Genomic DNA, 19413 nt, shown 5'->3' on the forward strand with positions numbered 1-19413 from the left:
ATCTAAATAAGCCAAAATGGCAACACTGCATAGAGCGAACATGGTCGGCGAATATTTAACTTTTAAGGGCGAAAATTTATTTTTTACGGCGAATGTTCAATGTTTTATGGCTCGGGCGAATTCGAATGATGTTTTGGGTGGGGGTGGTTCATATGTAGTGTTGCAAAAAGCAAAAAGTAGAGAGGTGGCAGTAGTGGCGGAAAGACACACGGAAAATAACAAAAAATAAATGTATTTAATAAAATTGAAAAAATAAATTATTGAGTTGTAGTTGTTTGAAATTCAAAATTATTAGTTAATATAAATTGTAAATGAACGTATTTGTTAATAAATATAAAAAGTGAGTGTACGATTATCGAACCGAACGCAAATACGAAAAAAATGAATCACAATAACGGCAAATGCGATATGAATTTATTGTTATTTCAATTGTTTATGCTGGTGCAGCTGTAGTGACATCCAAGCCAACTCGGCCCCAGGATTACACTTAATCTTAATTTAATACTTTTTGAATAGTAGAAATAAGCCCGCGTATTACAAAATCATTAGAAATCGCCGCAAAAGCAGAACAACAAAAAAAAAGTGCGACCATTTGGCTCTGTGTGCGTGCCTGTGTATGTGAGTCTTTCTGTGCGTGTGAAGAGTGCAGCTATAAATTTAACCATAGCCTTCCCGCTCTGGCATGGTGTTATATGAGTACCAAAACAACACCCCAAAAAAGGGAATAAAGAGAGGCGCCGAAAAATGTTGCAAAAAAAAAACAAAAAACCAAAGAAGCGAGTGCAAAAACGCAGAGTAAAGCATATTGCAGATGAGGGGGAATAAAAACGCAATAAATAACATTTCAGTTCGCACTTTAGATTTTGTGTTAGGTGTTTCGTTTTTGTTTGATTTTGTTCCGGCTTGTTTATGTAGAGAGCGGGAGAGAGTGAGAGAGGGAGACAAGTTGCGAAAGAGAGTAAGTGAGAAAGGTAGAGACTGTTGCTCTGAGAAGCAACAAGTTATAGTGTGAAAAGTTGGTGAGTGGGTAAAAAGGGGTGATGGCGGTGAGGCAAAGAAGTGCCAGCAATAAATTGAAATTTTTAAATATGTTTCTTCTGTGGCAATAAACGTGGCTTCAAGTTGGCATAGAATTACCTCTTTATATGCCGGTGTGTGTGTGTATGTGAGTGTCTGTATCTGTATGTGTGTGCGTACCGTGTGGAACAAGTGTGAAAATCAGAAGCAAGCCGATGCCGACCTCCAGGAGAGACGTTGCGTCTGCGCTCTGCTCTTAACTCGACTCGGCTCAGCTCAGCTCATACTCCCCCACGCACAGTTATTTCTGTTTTGTTTGCTTCTCCCCTGCCGCCGACGCCGCCCCTAAACGGGAGTGAAATGTAGCCAACGCCAATTAGTGACAAAATATACATAAATGACAAACACTCACACACTAATATGTATGTACGAAGCAGCATACAATACAAGAGGCAATGTTTATGCGTACGCAACATCACGATATCAATTTATTTTGTTCTGTTAAAAACGACCCATTTAAAAGATATCTTGCAGGAGTTAAGGGATGTATCTTAATCTTTCACCCGATTAAATTTTGCATATGATGATAGGAAATACTTACATACATACATAGATAGCTCACCGCTTGCCACACACACACACGCAGTCGTTTCTCCAAACTACTTAATTTTAACTCTCCCCAAATACGCATACCTTAGTCACAACTTTTTAATACGCATAAACTTTCCTGCACAGGCACACGCATTGATGTGCAAATTAAGTGACAGTGTCCACACAAAAGAGGGGCATAACAACAACGACAAGAAAAGTGCCGCCCAGTCTGACTAGGCGCGAAATGCAGAAAATAGCAACAAGTAGAAAAAAAAAGATAAAGCAGCTGTACAAGAAGAAGAAGCGTTGTCGTTGTCGTGCAATTAAGACAGCGACACCAACAACAACAACAGTCAGCCAGCAAATGACAGCGGGATGTACATAGTTAATTTTAGCAACACCAGAGTTCCACTTTCACTTGGCGACACCCACCAAGCCACGCCAAGCCATGCCACACCGCACTAAGAGAGAGAGACCTCCTATGACGGACAGGCAGTTGCTTACGGCAAAGACACTTGCGCGGTTTTGTCAAGATTTTTTGTAGTTTCAGTTAATCACATATGTACACACACACACACACATTCACACAAGTTTGATGAACCTAAAGTACAAACGAACTAGCTGCATCAATGACATCATCAACAAAATTAATATCATGATCATCGCCATCTCTATCCTCATTATTATAACTCTCATTATCCTCATTATCATCATCATTGTTGTTATCATGATTTTTGTACATACAAACATACATGTACTTACATACATACATATGTATGTGGGGCATCGACAGCGAAAGTTTTCGAACTGCAGCTATCAAGCAGAGGAGCAGTGACTCATTTTTAAGTACTTATGTATGTATGTATGTATGTATGAATGTATGAATGTATGTACAAGTGAAGTGTATGCATCTGTGCATCTGCATACTTACGTATGTAAGTCATCAAATGGCAAACCGAAACTCATAACGGTTAAGGTTACAATCATTTGTTAATCGGTGGACGTATAGGTAGAACTACGTTTCATAAATCAAGAATTCATCGAATAAAAGAAATTATGTATTATCAGAAACCCAAATAGAGATTCTTAAAGATCAGTATCCAAAAATTAATAATATACATATATCATATAATTATCCATACATACATTTGTACATACATACATAATTTCAAATATGTAATAAAAATTATAGAAGATAATTTTGGTTGCTCCAAATAAAATTTCACATGGTCTAGGCTCTCACTAGAGAGTGGGAGCCATTAAAATTTTGAGTTCCTTTAATTCTTTAAAATTTTTGTATTTCATCCGATCATCCCATCGATATTTCTCCTAAACACACTTTGAAAACATTTTTCTACTTTAAATCACTGATTTTAAACTAATTTATATATTGTCAAACTTGATCTCAATTAGGCAATAAAAAGTTTTGATTCCTACTTTTATTCCAGGAGCTTTCACATTGAGCATTTATTCGAAACTTCTACTCTAAATTTAAAAAATTAAAAGGGGATAAATATTCTTCCAAAATTTTTTAAAAGGTTTAAGTTTTGATAAAGGGTAACACAGTAAAAATAGTAGAAATCCCTTGGTCGGAAAGCGTCTTTCAACAATGTTCATTCAAAACTATGTTGAGGGGAGTTTTCACAGTTAATGTTGATTCAGGAATCTTTCACTCACTAGACTATATTACAATCATTTGTCACTTGTATCCCAAAAATATATATATATTTTGTTGTATTCTGTTTCAAAAGTTAATTATATAATTGTGCTACCAATTTGTTCTTATTTTCGCCACTTTTAATTAAAAGCCCTGTAACCTATTTGTTCCCATCGCTTCTCCCCTCTTCGTTTTCTTAGGAATAAGAATATCTTGAAAGGCAATGCATAAAGTAAAATCAACCAAATGATAAACAAAAAAACTACTTGAAGATTGGCAATCAAGCATTAAGCCAATTTGTGGCCAGTTTTTTGCGGCACTCCTCTTTACCTCTGCACTTCCCCTCGATATTGCGATAATCGTGATGTAATCCTCTGATCAATGCTATAAAATTGTATAAAATAGACGTGGACAGACATTTAAAGTTAACAATTTACAAACTCTTATTGACAATTGGGAAAACTATGAAACAAAAACATGAACTGGTAATACAGTGAAACCTCGATATAACGAACTTCGTTATAACGAAAAACCCAATATAACGAATTTTTTGTTAAGTCCCTTGAAAGGACTAAGGTTTTACATTTCAGTACCTATAGCGAATCAATAGATATAACGAATAATTTTGCGATCCCCCTCAGATTCGTTATATCGAGGTTTCACTGTACATTCAACTAGATTAATATTGGCTTTTCAAAACAAAATTGAAAGACATTTCCATTTATAACTAATGGAAGAGCTTAGCATTAAAGAAATATGTCATAAAATTTGACTTCTATTTATTTATGTGACCCATTTAGGTATAGCTCAATATAAGTTAAAAGGAAAGATCGAACTATGACTTTTTTTTATAAACAAGTTGATTAATCAGTATGAAGCTTCATTTCATTTCGTATAAAAAGCATATTATGCATTTCACTGTGTTTCGTTCAGATGTCGATATCGACGTTGACTACACTGAATCACCACCCGCATTGCACAGCCGAATCATACCAATACAGATTTATGTTTATATATGTATGTATGTGTGTATAAATGCATTTCCGTTTTTATAAATGCAAGAATCTTATCGCCAGAAAGGGAGAAGAGCCGAAACCGAACAAACATCAAAGGCAAGTTCAAGTCAAAAACGAAAGAATTTGTTGAATAGTGTTAAATTTTTGGCATTTCGAAATTTTTAATAGAAATGCAAATTGCACTGCAATCTCAATTGCCAATGATAATAACTCAGCCATGGTAAATGCCAAGCCAAATGATGGCCAATAAGAATAATAATGACGATCACAATCATGATGATGATGATGATGGCAGCAACGAGATGCGATTGCTAAGAAAATTGAATTTTGCCTAAGATGATTTAATTTTCTATTAATAAGTTTGACCTTCACCGGCTGCTGCTCCTCTCTGTTCTCTCTCTGTCTCTCTATCTCTCTCCCACTCTCTGTGTTTGTGAGAAACAAATTTTCACCACCGACAAAACGAAGGTGTTTTGGCTCATAAATTACTAAATAGTATATCTATATATAAATATATATGGACGTATCTGTGTGGCAAAGGTAAAAGGAAACTACATTTCATTAACGAAACCTGCTTCGACTATCGATTTGAAGTATCCCCACTTAAAAAAAAACACACACACAGTACCTATCTCTTGCGGGTTTTTGGGTTGATATTTCTTTATCAGCAGATAGTCGCAGCAGTAGAACAGACTGAACATTCATTTGTTGTGGCCAACACCCACCTCTGAGCCAAAAAAACACTCACCTTGTGGCCAAAAAAACAAAAAAAAAAAGAAAACCAAAATACAGAACGAAGAAAAAGTAAAACAAAAGACCACATACGATAAATGATTCGTCCATGCCGTCGTTTTTAGCAGGTCAATGACAAATATTTTAAGCATAATAACCATAATAATTTTTATGACACTTTTTCTGATTAAAAACCAGACTAAAATATGTTTCTGCAGTTTTGTAGCCCATCCCAGTCCGACAAAAGTATTTAATATTATTTGTTATTTTTTGTTGTTGACTTTTCAGTTATCGTGAAGTTTTTTGTTGTTATTTTTGTTTGTTTGCTCAGTTTTGCCATAATTCACGTGTTGGCAGGCAATTTTTTATAGTGCCCAATGATGATGTCATTGGGTTTGGGAGTTGATGAGTTTTGATTAATTTGGCACGTTTATTTTGCCCCCTTTTTGCTAATGCTTAATTAAACACTGTCACAAAGTTGCAGAAAAATAGTGAGAAAGGGGAAAGGTGAAAGCGTTCTATTGAACTATTTTCCGGGTTTGTCCATAGGAGGAGAGAAAAGTATCTCTAGATTAAAGTCTTATTGAATTGTAGCCCAATGAATAAAACCTTCAGTATATGCTTGAAATAATATAGAGTAGTTAATCTTTGACTATCTAAGCCGAATTTGGTTTCCGTTGTCGGTTGCAACATTGATTATAAAACAATTTTCGATTTTACGCCACATTCATTCAGTCATTTATTCATATTGATGTTTCTTTTGTTTTCTTGTATAAATTTGCATGCGAAATTTACCAAACAATTCGCTGAGTTTGCTGAATTGTTTAGAGAGTTAACTAATATAGGCAAGTCTCAGTGTCTGTTTATAATAATGTGAAATGTAAAAATGTCATAAGCTTGGTCGATAAAACATATTATACCCCATCCAATTTCGGTCTTTCTCTCACTGGCTTTTGGTTCAGTATTAACACAGTAGCGCTCCTATCGGTTGATTCTTTTTTTCCAATGCCCAATATAAGTTCTTGCGAGTCCATTAAGACCAGAATCTATATCTAACTTCATTCTCTTTTCAGAATGTTTTCGATCGATCTTAAATTATCGAATCAGTTATATACATAAGCAAGGGATTGACTGGGTCAACAAGTTCTCAAATTGAATTGATCCATCATGATAACTTTCCCTCTCTCTGTTATAGTTCCTTATCCATGAAAATATTAATCACTAAGATTAAGTATTACGAAAGTGAAAAAATACAAAGCCTATTAACAGCTTTGTATGGTGAAACTGAACTTAACAATGTTATGAATTTAGCCGACAAAAGTTTTAAAATCAAGTGGTTCCATATACATATACTTATGTATATGTATATACTTATTTATATTCCTGATTTTTACTTGATTTGAAATACCAATCCGGAATATATATAATTTATGTGGTCAATAACCTCGTTAAATGGTTCGTCATGTTTCAAGTTTTACTTTAAATTGATTATTCAGACTTGGGATTGGGATTATGAAATGTGAATAATGAATTCATATTGTTTTAAGATTTATGGATAGACGTTTAAACTTAATTAATTTAAAGAAATTATGAAATATTATTAATTTATGGTAATAATTGTTTATTTTTCTCTCTCTTTACAGACTTTTTTGGAAATCTTATTTTTTGGTTGTGCAGAATTTCGTTCAAAATTTCAAGTGAAAAACCCTAAACCCAACTAAAGCAACAGGAACTTGTAGTAAAAGGAAGTAGTATATAGAAGATGTCATTTCGTGTAGTCCGCAGCTCAAAATTTCGTCATGTCTATGGCCAGGCTCTGAAACGTGAGCAATGCTATGACAATATACGAGTCTCAAAATCCAGCTGGGACTCCACATTCTGTGCCGTCAATCCGAAATTCTTGGCCATCATTGTGGAATCTGCGGGCGGTGGAGCATTCATCGTTTTGCCACACAATAAAGTGAGTGAGTGAGGAAGTTGGATGAGTGATTCCCCCCGACTCCCTCCCATGAAACCTATTTTGGATATGCATTTCTGGGTATTATTTAAAGACAGACAATAGCCAATTGTTGGCAGAGGACTTCTCAAAAGGGAGAAGGGGGCAGGGGAGAAAGTGGCGTATATCTATATATAGCGACGATTTTTTTTTTTTTTTTTTGGCGGAAAAAGTTTTGTGGCCATTTGTAGGCTTGTAGTTGCTGCCTCTGCTGCTGCGAATGACGTCGACATCGATGGGTGCTACTGCTTAAATTTGGCTATAAATAGTTATACCATTTCTATATAGATTTCGATACACATACATTCATATATATACTTATATGGGGAGGAAGAGAGTGAGTGTGAGAGAGTGAGTGAGGGACAAGATGAGCGATCTTATCTCTCCCTCTCACCTCGGCGCACTTTTGTAATTTGGCTTCTGGCCAACATGACAAACCAAATTGTCTAATTTTAACAGAAAATAAATACTTATACAAAAATCGACCAACAACAAAAAGAAAACACAAAACAGCACCAAAAATTATATTCAAAAATTATATATTGCTTACACAAATAATTTCTTACTCTCTCGCCTCAAATTAAGCCACATGCGCATCCGTTCAAACGGTAGCCCCCCCTTTGGCCCACTCACAAAAAAAAAAGAGAAGAGAAGAAAAAACTTGGCCACTTTTTTTTGCGGGTTATTTGTTCTGGAAAAATTTAGTATGCAAAATGCGTATGAGAAAGTCGCCTCCGCCCCGCCGCCCAAACGATCAAGTGACGATTTGTATATAGAGCAGCTTTCACACGGTTTATTTTATAAGATAATAAGGTAACCCAGAAAAGTGCGGGGGGTCTATGGTAATGAGGTATAGACTTTTGTTTTTTAGACCATCCCAGACTTCTTTATTAATTACAAAATTTCACGCACCTGCTGTCCGTCGTCATCAGTGGTTCGTTCGGCCGTTCTATTTGGCTTGCCATTCACCATGAAGTTGTAGATTAGCAAACAAAAATTGTATTTCCAGTTGGATTAGAAATAAAACCATGAAATCAATGTCGATCTTAAAGGCGTGTTTGTTAAGGTTTAAATATTTTACCTCATTTCATCGTTTCTCTTAAGTAGGCTTGAAGACCTACTAAAACTTAAAACTATATACTACTATAACGACTGATGTTACAGGAGATTCTAGTCGATGTGTATAATCATTCTTTTATTGTTAGTACAATTAGCAAATAGCTTAAAAAAGAGACGCAAAGTTTTATAAGCTAAATCAAATCAGGAGGACTAATAGATCGACAGAAAAATCAATTGTGAAGGTCCAAGATATGTCCTCTACCGCTTAATCCAGGTATTTTCAAAAGACTGAAGTTAAAGAGGCTATGACCTCAGGCCTGAGAAGATCTAACAATGAATGATTAATTTTCATATCTTTTGAAATTTACTCTAATTTGTAATCAAAATTAACCATAAAAGTCTGTAAACTCAAGAGATTTGATAAAGTATTCAAGTTGATTTTTACATGACTTTTAGTTTTTCTATTGCCAATACATTAGACACCTTACTAATGTTATTTAATTAAACAGTTTTCGAACTATATCGCCACAATTCCTGATATAACAAAAGCGCCATATTAGTCTCTGATTTCTATGAAATCTTTACATCAGTTTAGACTCAAGATAACAATTTACAATAACTTTTTGGCCTGCCTTCGCAGAGTCAGCATAATTAACTTGGGCTAAAAATAGACGTGCAAAACGAAAAATAAAAGGAAATTAGGCCATTAGGTGGAATGTCGTCAACTGGTTAATCAGTTTAATAGCAATGTCATGGAATCTCGTCTTCTGCAGGTTGGACGCATCGCTGCCGATCATCCATTGGTGGGAGGACACAAGGGACCAGTTCTCGACATCGCTTGGTGTCCGCATAATGACAATGTCATAGCCTCTGGCTCAGAGGATTGTGTGGTCAAAGTGTGGCAAATACCCGATGGAGGACTGTCCCGTACATTAACCGAACCCGTGGTGGACTTGGTCTTCCATCAGCGTCGTGTGGGTCTAGTTGTGTGGCATCCATCTGCTCTTAATGTATTGCTGACGGCAGGTTCTGATAATCAGGTAAGTGGAATTTAATTATAATAAATTTTCTTTCTCATTAAGACTAATTAATTGTGGTTTTGCTTTTCAGGTGGTCATTTGGAATGTCGGCACTGGCGAGATTCTGGTTCATATTGACTCCCATCCCGATATTGTGTACAGTGCCTGCTTTAATTGGGATGGCTCCAAGTTGGTTACCACATGCAAGGACAAGAAAATCCGTATCTATGATCCACGTACAGCGGAACTCGAAAGCGAAGCTATGTGCCATGAGGGTTCAAAAGCGACACGGGCAATTTTCCTGCGGCACGGACTGATCTTTACCACTGGATTCAACCGCAGCTCCGAGCGTCAGTATTCATTGCGTGCCCCAGATGCCTTGAACGAGCCCATTGTCATGGTGGAGCTGGACACATCGAATGGTGTGATGTTCCCCCCTGTACGATGCGGACACAAATTTGATTTATTTGTGCGGCAAGGGTGATTCGGTTATACGATACTTTGAGGTCACACCGGAGCCACCATTTGTGCACTATATCAACACATTTCAGACCACAGAACCTCAGCGTGGTATTGGTCTGATGCCGAAACGCGGCTGTGATGTCACCACCTGCGAGGTAGCCAAATTCTATAGGATGAACAATAATGGTCTTTGTCAGGTCATCTCGATGACTGTGCCCCGCAAATCGGATCTGTTTCAGGAGGATCTCTATCCGGATACACTGGCGGAAGATGCGGCCATTACGGCCGAAGAGTGGATGGACGGCAAAGACGCCGATCCCATAACATTCTCGCTCAAAGTAAGTCCAGCGTGGCCATTAACCACTGTTGCCCATATATAAAACAGGTAACGTTGGGAATACAGCGCTTCAATGCTGGGAGCCTTAGGAAGATGTTGTTCTACCTTCCTATGGGCCAGCCGGAATGGAGCGTACAGTACTTTTTAGGGAAAATATGGATGGTCATCCATGGCATGATTTCTGCGTGTGCGTGCTACAAGCGGCAACGTGACTCTAAATTGTGAGAGGCAGTCACTGCCCTTGGGCAAGCACTTTTTCGAGCAAATGTATTCCAACGGCTTCTTTGGCTAAATGTGTATATCCTTCTACGTTGACCAACTGTTGTTTAGAGTGGCTACCAGTTGGTGTTGCTTGGCTTGCATACGTATCTCTCTACACACACGTACTCCATATACACATATGTTTATATTTGCGTATAATTTTTGTAACTCGTCTGCGCCCATACATCCAATCTGCTTTTGCCTTATAACACGCACGACGCGGACCGCTTGCTGTTGTGTTAATTGTTTCTCGTTGTGTCCCCGTTCCCCTTCCCCCCTCTGAAACGAACAGATATTCTAATAAACCTAATTAGGATCGTGTTTCCATTGTACAGGGTGGCTATGTATCCTCATCGGCTAGCAAATCACTGTCCGTCAACAAGAAGGCCAATATTCTCAACAAGCCAAGAGGAGCAAGCGGAGCTGGAGCTGGCAGCAGTAGTCCAAGCGGGGGCAATCATTCATCGGCGAATAACAATGAATCCAATGATGGTGTCGCATCCGGTCCAGTATTTATCTACACGGTATGTTAACAAGCGGCATTAACTCTCAAAAGAAAAAGGTATTTCAAATAGTTTTCAAAACCACGAAAGCAATTTATAGTGCCAGAAATAATAGGTAAAAAGAAATGCATTCTAAAGCAGTAAATTCGGTCCATTTCGATCTATGAGACTAGCAATAAAGTCTTCTTTAAAAGATGTGCTCGAAAAATAGAAACCAAAAATAGAATATGTTTCAATTGGCAATAAATCATTTCATAACTAAATACATTTACTACACTTACTATGAGCGTATTTTATGCAGTATATTATTATTTTTTCAAACCATTACAAGAATCGAGATCAAAAATGTTGAACTTAAAGAGAAACACAAAACATTTACGAAATTCCTCGTTATCCTGTAAAGCACATATAAATCTGACAACCGGATCAGTTGACTAATATCCAATTTTGGCTTAATAAACACAGGCACTTAATAATAACCATCTAACAAACTTGGTCTCCTTTGAAAAATGTTAATAAATAGTTATTAAATTGATTTATATATTCCCGACATATAGGAAAAGGAGCATCGCAATATTCTAGATGAAATTCGCAAACTGAAGGCCATCATAGTGAAGCAAGAGAACCGACTACGTGCTGTAGAGGCCAAGACCAATGCGGGCAATGGTGATGAGACGGATGCACGCAATAAGAATGGCAGTGCAGGAAGCAGCAATCAGCCAGCGGCGTCTGCGGCAGCTGCGTCCTCGGCGGACAGTCAAAGTGCCAATGATCATGCGTCGTCCAAATCGGCGACAGCGGAGCATGAGGACGATTAGATAAGATCGTGGTTTGGGGAGAGAGAGTGAGAGATGGAAAACTGCTTTACAAGCTCGTCGTTGTCGTTATCGCTAAAAAGAAAACCTCTTTCTAAAAAAAAAACAACAAAACAAAAAACCAACAAAATAAAACAAACCAAATCATAAATGATTTATTATTTCGCGCCTATGTCTATGATTTCAATTATTTATTTTATATAATTTTTAATTAATTAGTAATGTCGTGTACACTTTTTTAATACGAGCAAATTCAGGAGAGTAGTAGCAAGCAAAGAGAACATCCTGCCAAAAATATATATGAAAACCTAACGAACTACCTACTTACAAGTTGCGCCCAAAATCAAAATGCAAATATAAAAAAACGAAATTTTATGTAAATTTTAACAAAACAAGAACACAAGGCAAAGCATAGACTAAAACTAAAACTGCAATCATCGTAAAATACAAAAAATCATTATCTATACAATTATATACATACTTAGATACATCTACAAAAATTTTTGATAAATAACCATTTGTATACCTTTCTATTGAGACGTTAAACATATACATACATACATACATACATACATACATACTCTATAACATGACAATAGCTTTTAAAATTTGATATTGATCCGTCGTGGGTATATAGCCTTTGCTAATGCTCCGACAGATCTATAAATATGTTTTCATCATGCTTTTTCTAAAAACAAAAACAATTCTCGTTCTAACTAATAATAAGTTGTATTTTGTAATAATAATAATAATAATAAAAAAAAAAAACAAAAACGAACCATTATAAACCAACGAACACATTTATAAAATGATTATAAATCTTTTATTTCAATTTATTAGTTCCGTTTTCATTGTTTTAAACAAATTATTGTTTTGTTTTCTGCAGTGGAAGAGCTACTACTACTGCACCTAGCCTACCGATTTTTATAATACTATAATGTATTTTATATACAATTTGATACTGAATAAAATAATACAGATCAAATATATTTGAAATCCTTTTTTATTTAAGTTAATGAGATATGGGATAACACTGTAGCATTTGTTTCAATTTATTAGTATGTAGCTGATGAAATTTAATTGTTGGTATTATTTATGGTTCACATTGACTTTCATAGTTTAGACAACTTAAAGCTCCTAACTAATCAATTGATTTAAATTAAAAAATCCTGCGTTAAAAGGTTTATACATTAGAATTAGTTTAATTGTCTTTAGTTTGATTAAAACGCAACTGTCATACGAGGGTGGTCCGATAAATAGTTAACCTCACCGCACGGTGGCGTCACTATTATCGTGTAGAACCATCTTATAGACGACAAAGCTAAAAATTTCAGTCGAATTAAATTTGTGGTTTTGTTTTGACTCCGTGTAGAAGCGCGCGTGTCCATGGATTTTAGAAAAATGGAAAAAGAGCAAATTTGTTCGGTGATTCGATTCTTGTTTTTGGAAGAGAAATCGCGAATTGAAATCAAAGAGCGGTTGGATGCGTACACAGCATCCTTTCTTCTGATTATTCTCTTATTGGCAGGCCGCCGATTGAAAGTGCCCGAGATAGCTGAGACAGTAGGTATCTCGAAAGACCGCGTGGGTTATATCCTCCATGAAATTTTGGGCATGAGAAAGCTGTCGGCGCGACGGGTGCCGCGTTTGCTTACTCCGGACAACAAGCGCAACAGTAAGACGACATCAGACTAGTGTTTGACGCTGTTTAAACGCAATCCGAAGCATTTTTTTAGTCGTTTTGTAACCGTCGACGAAACTTGGATCCACTGGTACTCACCAGAGACCAAGGAACAGTCGAGACAGTGGCGAAGACTGTCCTATCAGCCGGAAAGGTGATGGCCACCGTTTTCTGGGATTCACAAGGTGTGATCTGCACCGACTACCTGGAGAAAGGTAAAACAATCACAGGGGCCTACTATATGGAATTATTGATCCGATTCGACGCTAAATTAAAGAATAAAGGCTCCATTTGGGAAAAAAAAAGTGCTCTTTCACCATGACGAGTTCCGCCGTCGCCATGGCCAAATTGGACGAATTGGGCTACAGATTCCTGCCCCATCCACCATAATCTCCAGACTTGGCCCCGTGCGACCTCTTTTTGTTTCCAAACTTCAAAAAAGTTACTAGCCGGGCAGAAATTTGAGTCGAATGAGGAAGTCATCGCCGCCACGGAGGCCCATTTTTCAGACCTCAAGAAAACTTATTTTTCAGACGGGTTAAAAAAGTTGGAGCATCGCCAAATTTTCGTTTTCATTTGTAGGCTAAGTACTTATTGGACTACCCTCGTAGAACTAGAATTTTAACTGTTTATGTTCAAGTTTCATTTTTGCAGTTAAACTATTCAAAAAGATAAGTATGGAGTAATAAGGGGAGATTTGAAAATTTTCCATGAGTTTTTCTTGACATTACGTAAAGGTCAACCATGGGAGACTAATAAAACCCAAGATCAAACAATAAGATCTTTATTTAATATTTTTGTTTCGAAATAAAGTGAAGAAATGTTCATACATACATTTAAATGAAGCAAGTAAGTCGACTCGTCGACTCGGGTATACCATACACCAGGTGAAACAAATTTTTTTAAATTTCGAAAACCAAATGTACATATGTATGTCTATTAAATTGTTTTTACATGTTTCATACTATGTGCTATCTCGCTCACTCTACGAACACACGAGCACTCTAGCGCCGCTACTAGCCAACGGCCAATTCTGGCCTTGTGGACCGCGTAGCAAAATACGTTCATACGCATATTTTGCATGTTTCTAGTCCGATTTCAATAAAATTTGGTAGTTTTGTAGAAATAGATAAGATTAATTAGTCTGCCAAATTTGAATGCGATAGTCAAAAAACTACAGGAGAAAATCGGTTTTTTCTTAATTATGGAGGCGGAAGTGGGCGTGGCAAAATATGAAAATATATATACTCTGCGCGAATACTAAGCCAGTATACATACTAAATTTGGTGACTTTAGCTTTGTTTGTTTTTGATAAAATCAGTTTTGTTTGATTTGCGGGGGCGGAAGTGGGCGTGGCAAAATTTTTAAATAGCCAGTTTCTGCGCGTCTATTAAACTAGTCTGCATACCAAATTTGATGTCGGTAGCTGTCATAGTTTTTAAGAAAATCAGTTTTATGTAAATTCCGGGGGCGGAAGGGGGCGTGGCAAAAAGTTTAAACAATTTGTTTCTGCGCGCCAACTAAACGAGTATATAAACCAAATTTGATGTCTCTAGCTGTTATACTTTTTAAGAAAAACAGTTTTATGTGATTCCTGGGGGCGTAAGGGGGCGTGGCCGAAATTCCAATTAACTCTGAACATGTGCATACTACACGAGTATACATACCAAATTTGGTGGCTCTAGCTCTTATAGTCTCCGAGATCTGCGTGTTCATACGGACGGACGTACGGACGGACGGACGGACGGACAGACGGACATGGCTAGATCGACTCGGCTATTCATCCTGATCAAGAATATATATACTTTATAGGGTCGGAGAAGCTTCCTTCTGCCTGTTACATACATTTTGGCGACTTTAATATACCATTTCACCCTATGGGTGTATGGTATAAAAATACTTGCTTAAAGAATCTGTGAACAATTATTCATTCAAAATTTTAAAAATATATGGACTAAAACAAGGCATTTTTGTAGAATAAAAATAGATTAACAAATACATAGTAAGATTTTTAATACTTATAAAGTTTTATTCTTAACGCCAGATGAAGTTTTATTTTGTATACAAAGCACTTCTAAAACATTTTTGTGAAATCAAAATTATCCAAACTAATCTAAGCAGTTTAAGCAGCAAATCAAAACCTCATATTTTTTCACGTAATGATTTTGCTTTTAGGTTTTAAATGTTATGGCAGAATGACGATTCAAGTATAAATAAAAAAAGGTACACATTTTTCGGACTTTTTATTTTATTGCTATTATTATTGTTAATTTTTTTTTACTCTCATAATACTACCAAAAATTATTAGTGGTAAATTGTGAAAAAGTTTTTATTTTGCTTTCAAAAGATGTGTTAAAGTTATTTAGTCATTTTTTTGACTTTGTTTTGGTGCCACGTTCTCAAAATAAGGTCTGGTAATTTGGCGTCGTTAATTCCGTAAATGATTTTGGTTTTTTTTTTAGCTCTTGTCTTCGAAATAATGAAAAAGCTATTTCTTTAAGGTTTTAAAATTTACATTAAAATATTTTTTTAAAATCTTAGATTTTTTAAAATTCTTTTTTTAAAAACATGTTTAGGAACAAATGTTAATAACTGTCATCTGGTGAGGTCCCATATAAAGAGGGGCATTGGGCTAGAGAGCTAATAAAATAAATCCCAGTGGAACTAACCCGACAGTCCCTCCAAACAAATGTGAAAATAAAAAGTGCCAGTAAAACCTAAACTTTCCGACACATACAATACTATATTTCTTAATTCCAAATTAACATGTAACATTTAAAGAGGTGTTTTAGAATGACTTTTTTTTTTGGTATATCGATTTTGTTTTCGATCTTGTTTTTGACCTACGATCTTAATCTTACTGAATCGGATTAAATTGTCGGAGCTAAAATTAATTTACAGCTATTTTAGATATTTTTTAGAAAAAAAAAAAACAAAAAAAAAGGCTAAAAAAAAACAAAAACATTTGTACCTTGTGTTGTTTTATTCTTAGATAAAATAATTTAATGCATCGTTATTTTTTTTAAATCGCGGAATTATACTTTAGAACTTTTAAATTTTAAATGTAATAGTTACTGAAAATTATTTTATTTTAAATTCTCCGAAATTGCACCCTGTATGTGGCGATTAAGCTTTAAGAGTTGTCATGGCGTTCCAAAAGGGCTTGGAATTTCTGTGTCTGGCAACACGGTACACCCATCAGGTGGCCATAAAAATCAATTTTCCGGTCTTTCACTTTTACGAAAACTCAACTTATAATGTCCGAGCCGAAAAAGGCAAAAAGGGTAAAAAAAATTAAAGCCAAGATACCGGAGAAAATCGTTGGCAAACGGTTCGACAGAGGGGACCCTGAAGTTTTGGTATTATGGAGGGACTTTCCGGTTGAAGAGTGCACGTGGGAACTATTAAGGAATATGGGTCGTTGGATTGGCCTAATTGCTGATTATGAAAGAGACGCTTTTATAAGAGAACATGAGCAGAGACTCCAAACATTATACCTCCTTAAGGCAAATAGTATTGCGAATCCAATTGCAAAATCAGAAGACGTAGAATCATCATCCAGCGATAGTAATTCATCTTCTAGCTCATCCTCCAGTTCATCTTCTGGTTCATCTTCCAGTTCATCTTCTAGCTCATCGTCTAGTTCATCTTCCAGTCCACCAGTTCAGGAGCAAAGCTACAGGGCTGATGAAGCGCAGTGTAAACAATTGCAAAATGCCGAATCAGCCTCCAATACAAATCACACTAATGTGGCTTTGCCGATGGTAAGTGATTTGACGACGTCCTTTGTCAGATGATATTATAACTTATTTATTTCATTTACTTCGATTTAGATCCCACAGATTCAGAATGAGAGCATTCAACCGACAGCCGGTTCGAATTTAATGCTAATGAATCCACAACAGCAGCAACTGGTCACAGCGCAACAGCCAGTGGCTGGGCAACCTTTCTGTCTTCCAAAACAAACAAGGGATTGTAACCAAAGTGATCAACTCAACTTGGGATCAGAATCCGAATTGGTAAACCAGACGGAATGTCCTCAATCATGTCCAAATCCCCCATCCAACATCCCCAAGAAGAAGGCGCAACAGCCTAAGAAGAAGAATGGAATGCAGGATTGTAGCCAAAGTGATCAACTGAACTTCAACTTGGGATCCGAATCTGAATTGGTAAACCAGACGCAATGTCTTCAATCATGTCCAAATCTCCCATCCAACATCCCCAAGAAGCAGGCGCAACAGCCTAAGAAGAAGAATGGAATGCAGGATTGTAGCCAAAGTGATCAACTCAACTTCAACTTGGGATCCGAATCCGAATTGGCAAACCAGACGGAATGTCCTCAATCATGTCCAAAACCCCCATATAACATCCCCAAGAAGCAGGCGCAACAGCCTAAGAAGAAGAATGGAATACAAGATTGTAGCCAAAGTGATCAACTCAACTTCAATTTGGGATCCGAATCTGAATTGGTAAACCAGACGCAATGTCTTCAAGCATGTCCAAATCCCCCATCCAACATCCCCAAGAAGCAGGCGCAACAGCCTAAGAAGAAGAATGGAATGCAGGATTGTAGCCAAAGTGATCAACTGAACTTCAACTTGGGATCAGAATCCGAATTGGTAAACCAGACGGAATGTCCTCAATCATGTCCAAATCCCCCATCCAACATCCCCAAGAAGAAGGCGCAACAGCCTAAGAAGAAGAATGGAATGCAGGATTGTAGCCAAAGTGATCAACTGAACTTCAACTTGGGATCCGAATCTGAATTGGTAAACCAGACGCAATGTCTTCAATCATGTCCAAATCTCCCATCCAACATCCCCAAGAAGCAGGCGCAACAGCCTAAGAAGAAGAATGGAATGCAGGATTGTAGCCAAAGTGATCAACTCAACTTCAACTTGGGATCCGAATCCGAATTGGTAAACCAGACGGAATGTCCCCAATCATGTCCAAAACCCCCATATAACATCCCCAAGAAGCAGGCGCAACAGCCTAAGACGAAGAATGGAATACAAGATTGTAGCCAAAGTGATCAACTCAACTTCAATTTGGGATCCGAATCTGAATTGGTAAACCAGACGCAATGTCTTCAAGCATGTCCAAATCCCCCATCCAACATCCCCAAGAAGCAGGCGCAACAGCCTAAGAAGAAGAATGGAATGCAGGATTGTAGCCAAAGTGATCAACTGAACTTCAACTTGGGATCCGAATCTGAATTGGTAAACCAGACGCAATGTCTTCAAGCATGTCCAAATCCCCCATCCAACATCCCCAAGAAGCAGGCGCAACAGCCTAAGAAGAAGAATGGAATGCAGGATTGTAGCCAAAGTGATCAACTCAACTTGGGATCCGAATCCGAATTGGTAAACCAGACGGATTGTCCTCAATCATGTCCAAATCCCCCATCCAACATCCCCAAGAAGAAGGCGCAACAGCCTAAGAAGAAGAATGTTTTACAAAATCGCCAAAACAGCTGCACGCAGGACATTGGGAACACTGTAAAAAAATTCACGATTAAGCTTGATAGGATAAATTTCCCACCAAGAGAACCCAATGTGGAGGATGTGGAGCCTCCGCTCACACAAAATGAGGCACAACCGAAACGAAGACCTATCCGGCGAAAAACTACAATTGGAACGATGAGACAAAATGCTGCAAAACCTAAACGAAGACACACTCAGCGGGAAACGACCATTTGCTCAATTCAAGCAGAAAATACATCCCAGTGCCCTGATTTAAGGTTCGTGTCAAAAAGAAAAGAGGTTTACGGCTTACAGAGGGACCTACCTGTCGAGAAGGTTATCCGTCATTTTGATTTTGGCGAAAAGTTATTTGCATTTGTTAAATGGTCGGGCCTTACAATGACAGAAGCAGTGCTTCTTGAGGACCTACGTGTTAAGCACCCCTATGCTATCATTGACTACATGCAGAAGCTTGAAATTTACTGCAACTTTTGATTTAATTTTTAGAATTTTTTTATGACTAGAATTTCAAAATATAGTGGGCTCTTGTTAAAAGCCTAGATTTCTAAACTAATTATACCAATTATACAATTTTACCAATTATAGCCGAGCTTAACGCGTTTTTTTTAGGATATGTTTTGACCTCAAGTTTATATTAATAAATTGTTTACTCTAAATTGCCTCCAATGCATCGAATTCCACCAATCTCCAGTATATACATACATTGTACATAAGTGTGAATCCTTGTAGGGTTGGGTTTGTCCCAAGTCGAGAATTGATAAGTGACATGTTTATGGACTTTTTC

The 19413-nt window shown here is 37.1% G+C and overlaps 2 protein-coding genes across 2 annotated transcripts; both read left to right on the forward strand.

The window, feature by feature from the left end:
- The first annotated feature begins 180 nt into the window (after window positions 1-180).
- coro (protein coronin) lies at window positions 181-12454 on the forward strand. Its single transcript, XM_068290226.1, is given in 7 exon segments — window positions 181-340; window positions 6657-6973; window positions 8842-9108; window positions 9179-9520; window positions 9522-9887; window positions 10483-10671; window positions 11208-12454. Coding segments are annotated over 6 exon segments (1623 nt in total). The 5' UTR covers window positions 181-340; window positions 6657-6775; the 3' UTR covers window positions 11469-12454.
- A 412-nt stretch (window positions 12455-12866) lies between these two features.
- Window positions 12867-19103, forward strand: LOC137575718 (dentin sialophosphoprotein-like). Its single transcript, XM_068288352.1, has 4 exons — window positions 12867-13140; window positions 13251-13361; window positions 16687-16910; window positions 16980-19103. The coding sequence occupies exons 1-4, from the start codon at window positions 12867-12869 to the stop codon at window positions 19101-19103; spliced, it is 2733 nt and encodes a 910-aa protein (XP_068144453.1).
- Window positions 19104-19413: the final 310 nt, after the last annotated feature.

The sequence above is a fragment of the Drosophila tropicalis genome, unplaced genomic scaffold, assembly GCF_018151085.1.
Source record: "Drosophila tropicalis isolate 14030-0801.00 unplaced genomic scaffold, ASM1815108v1 contig_593, whole genome shotgun sequence".
Lineage (NCBI taxonomy): Eukaryota > Metazoa > Arthropoda > Insecta > Diptera > Drosophilidae > Drosophila > Drosophila tropicalis.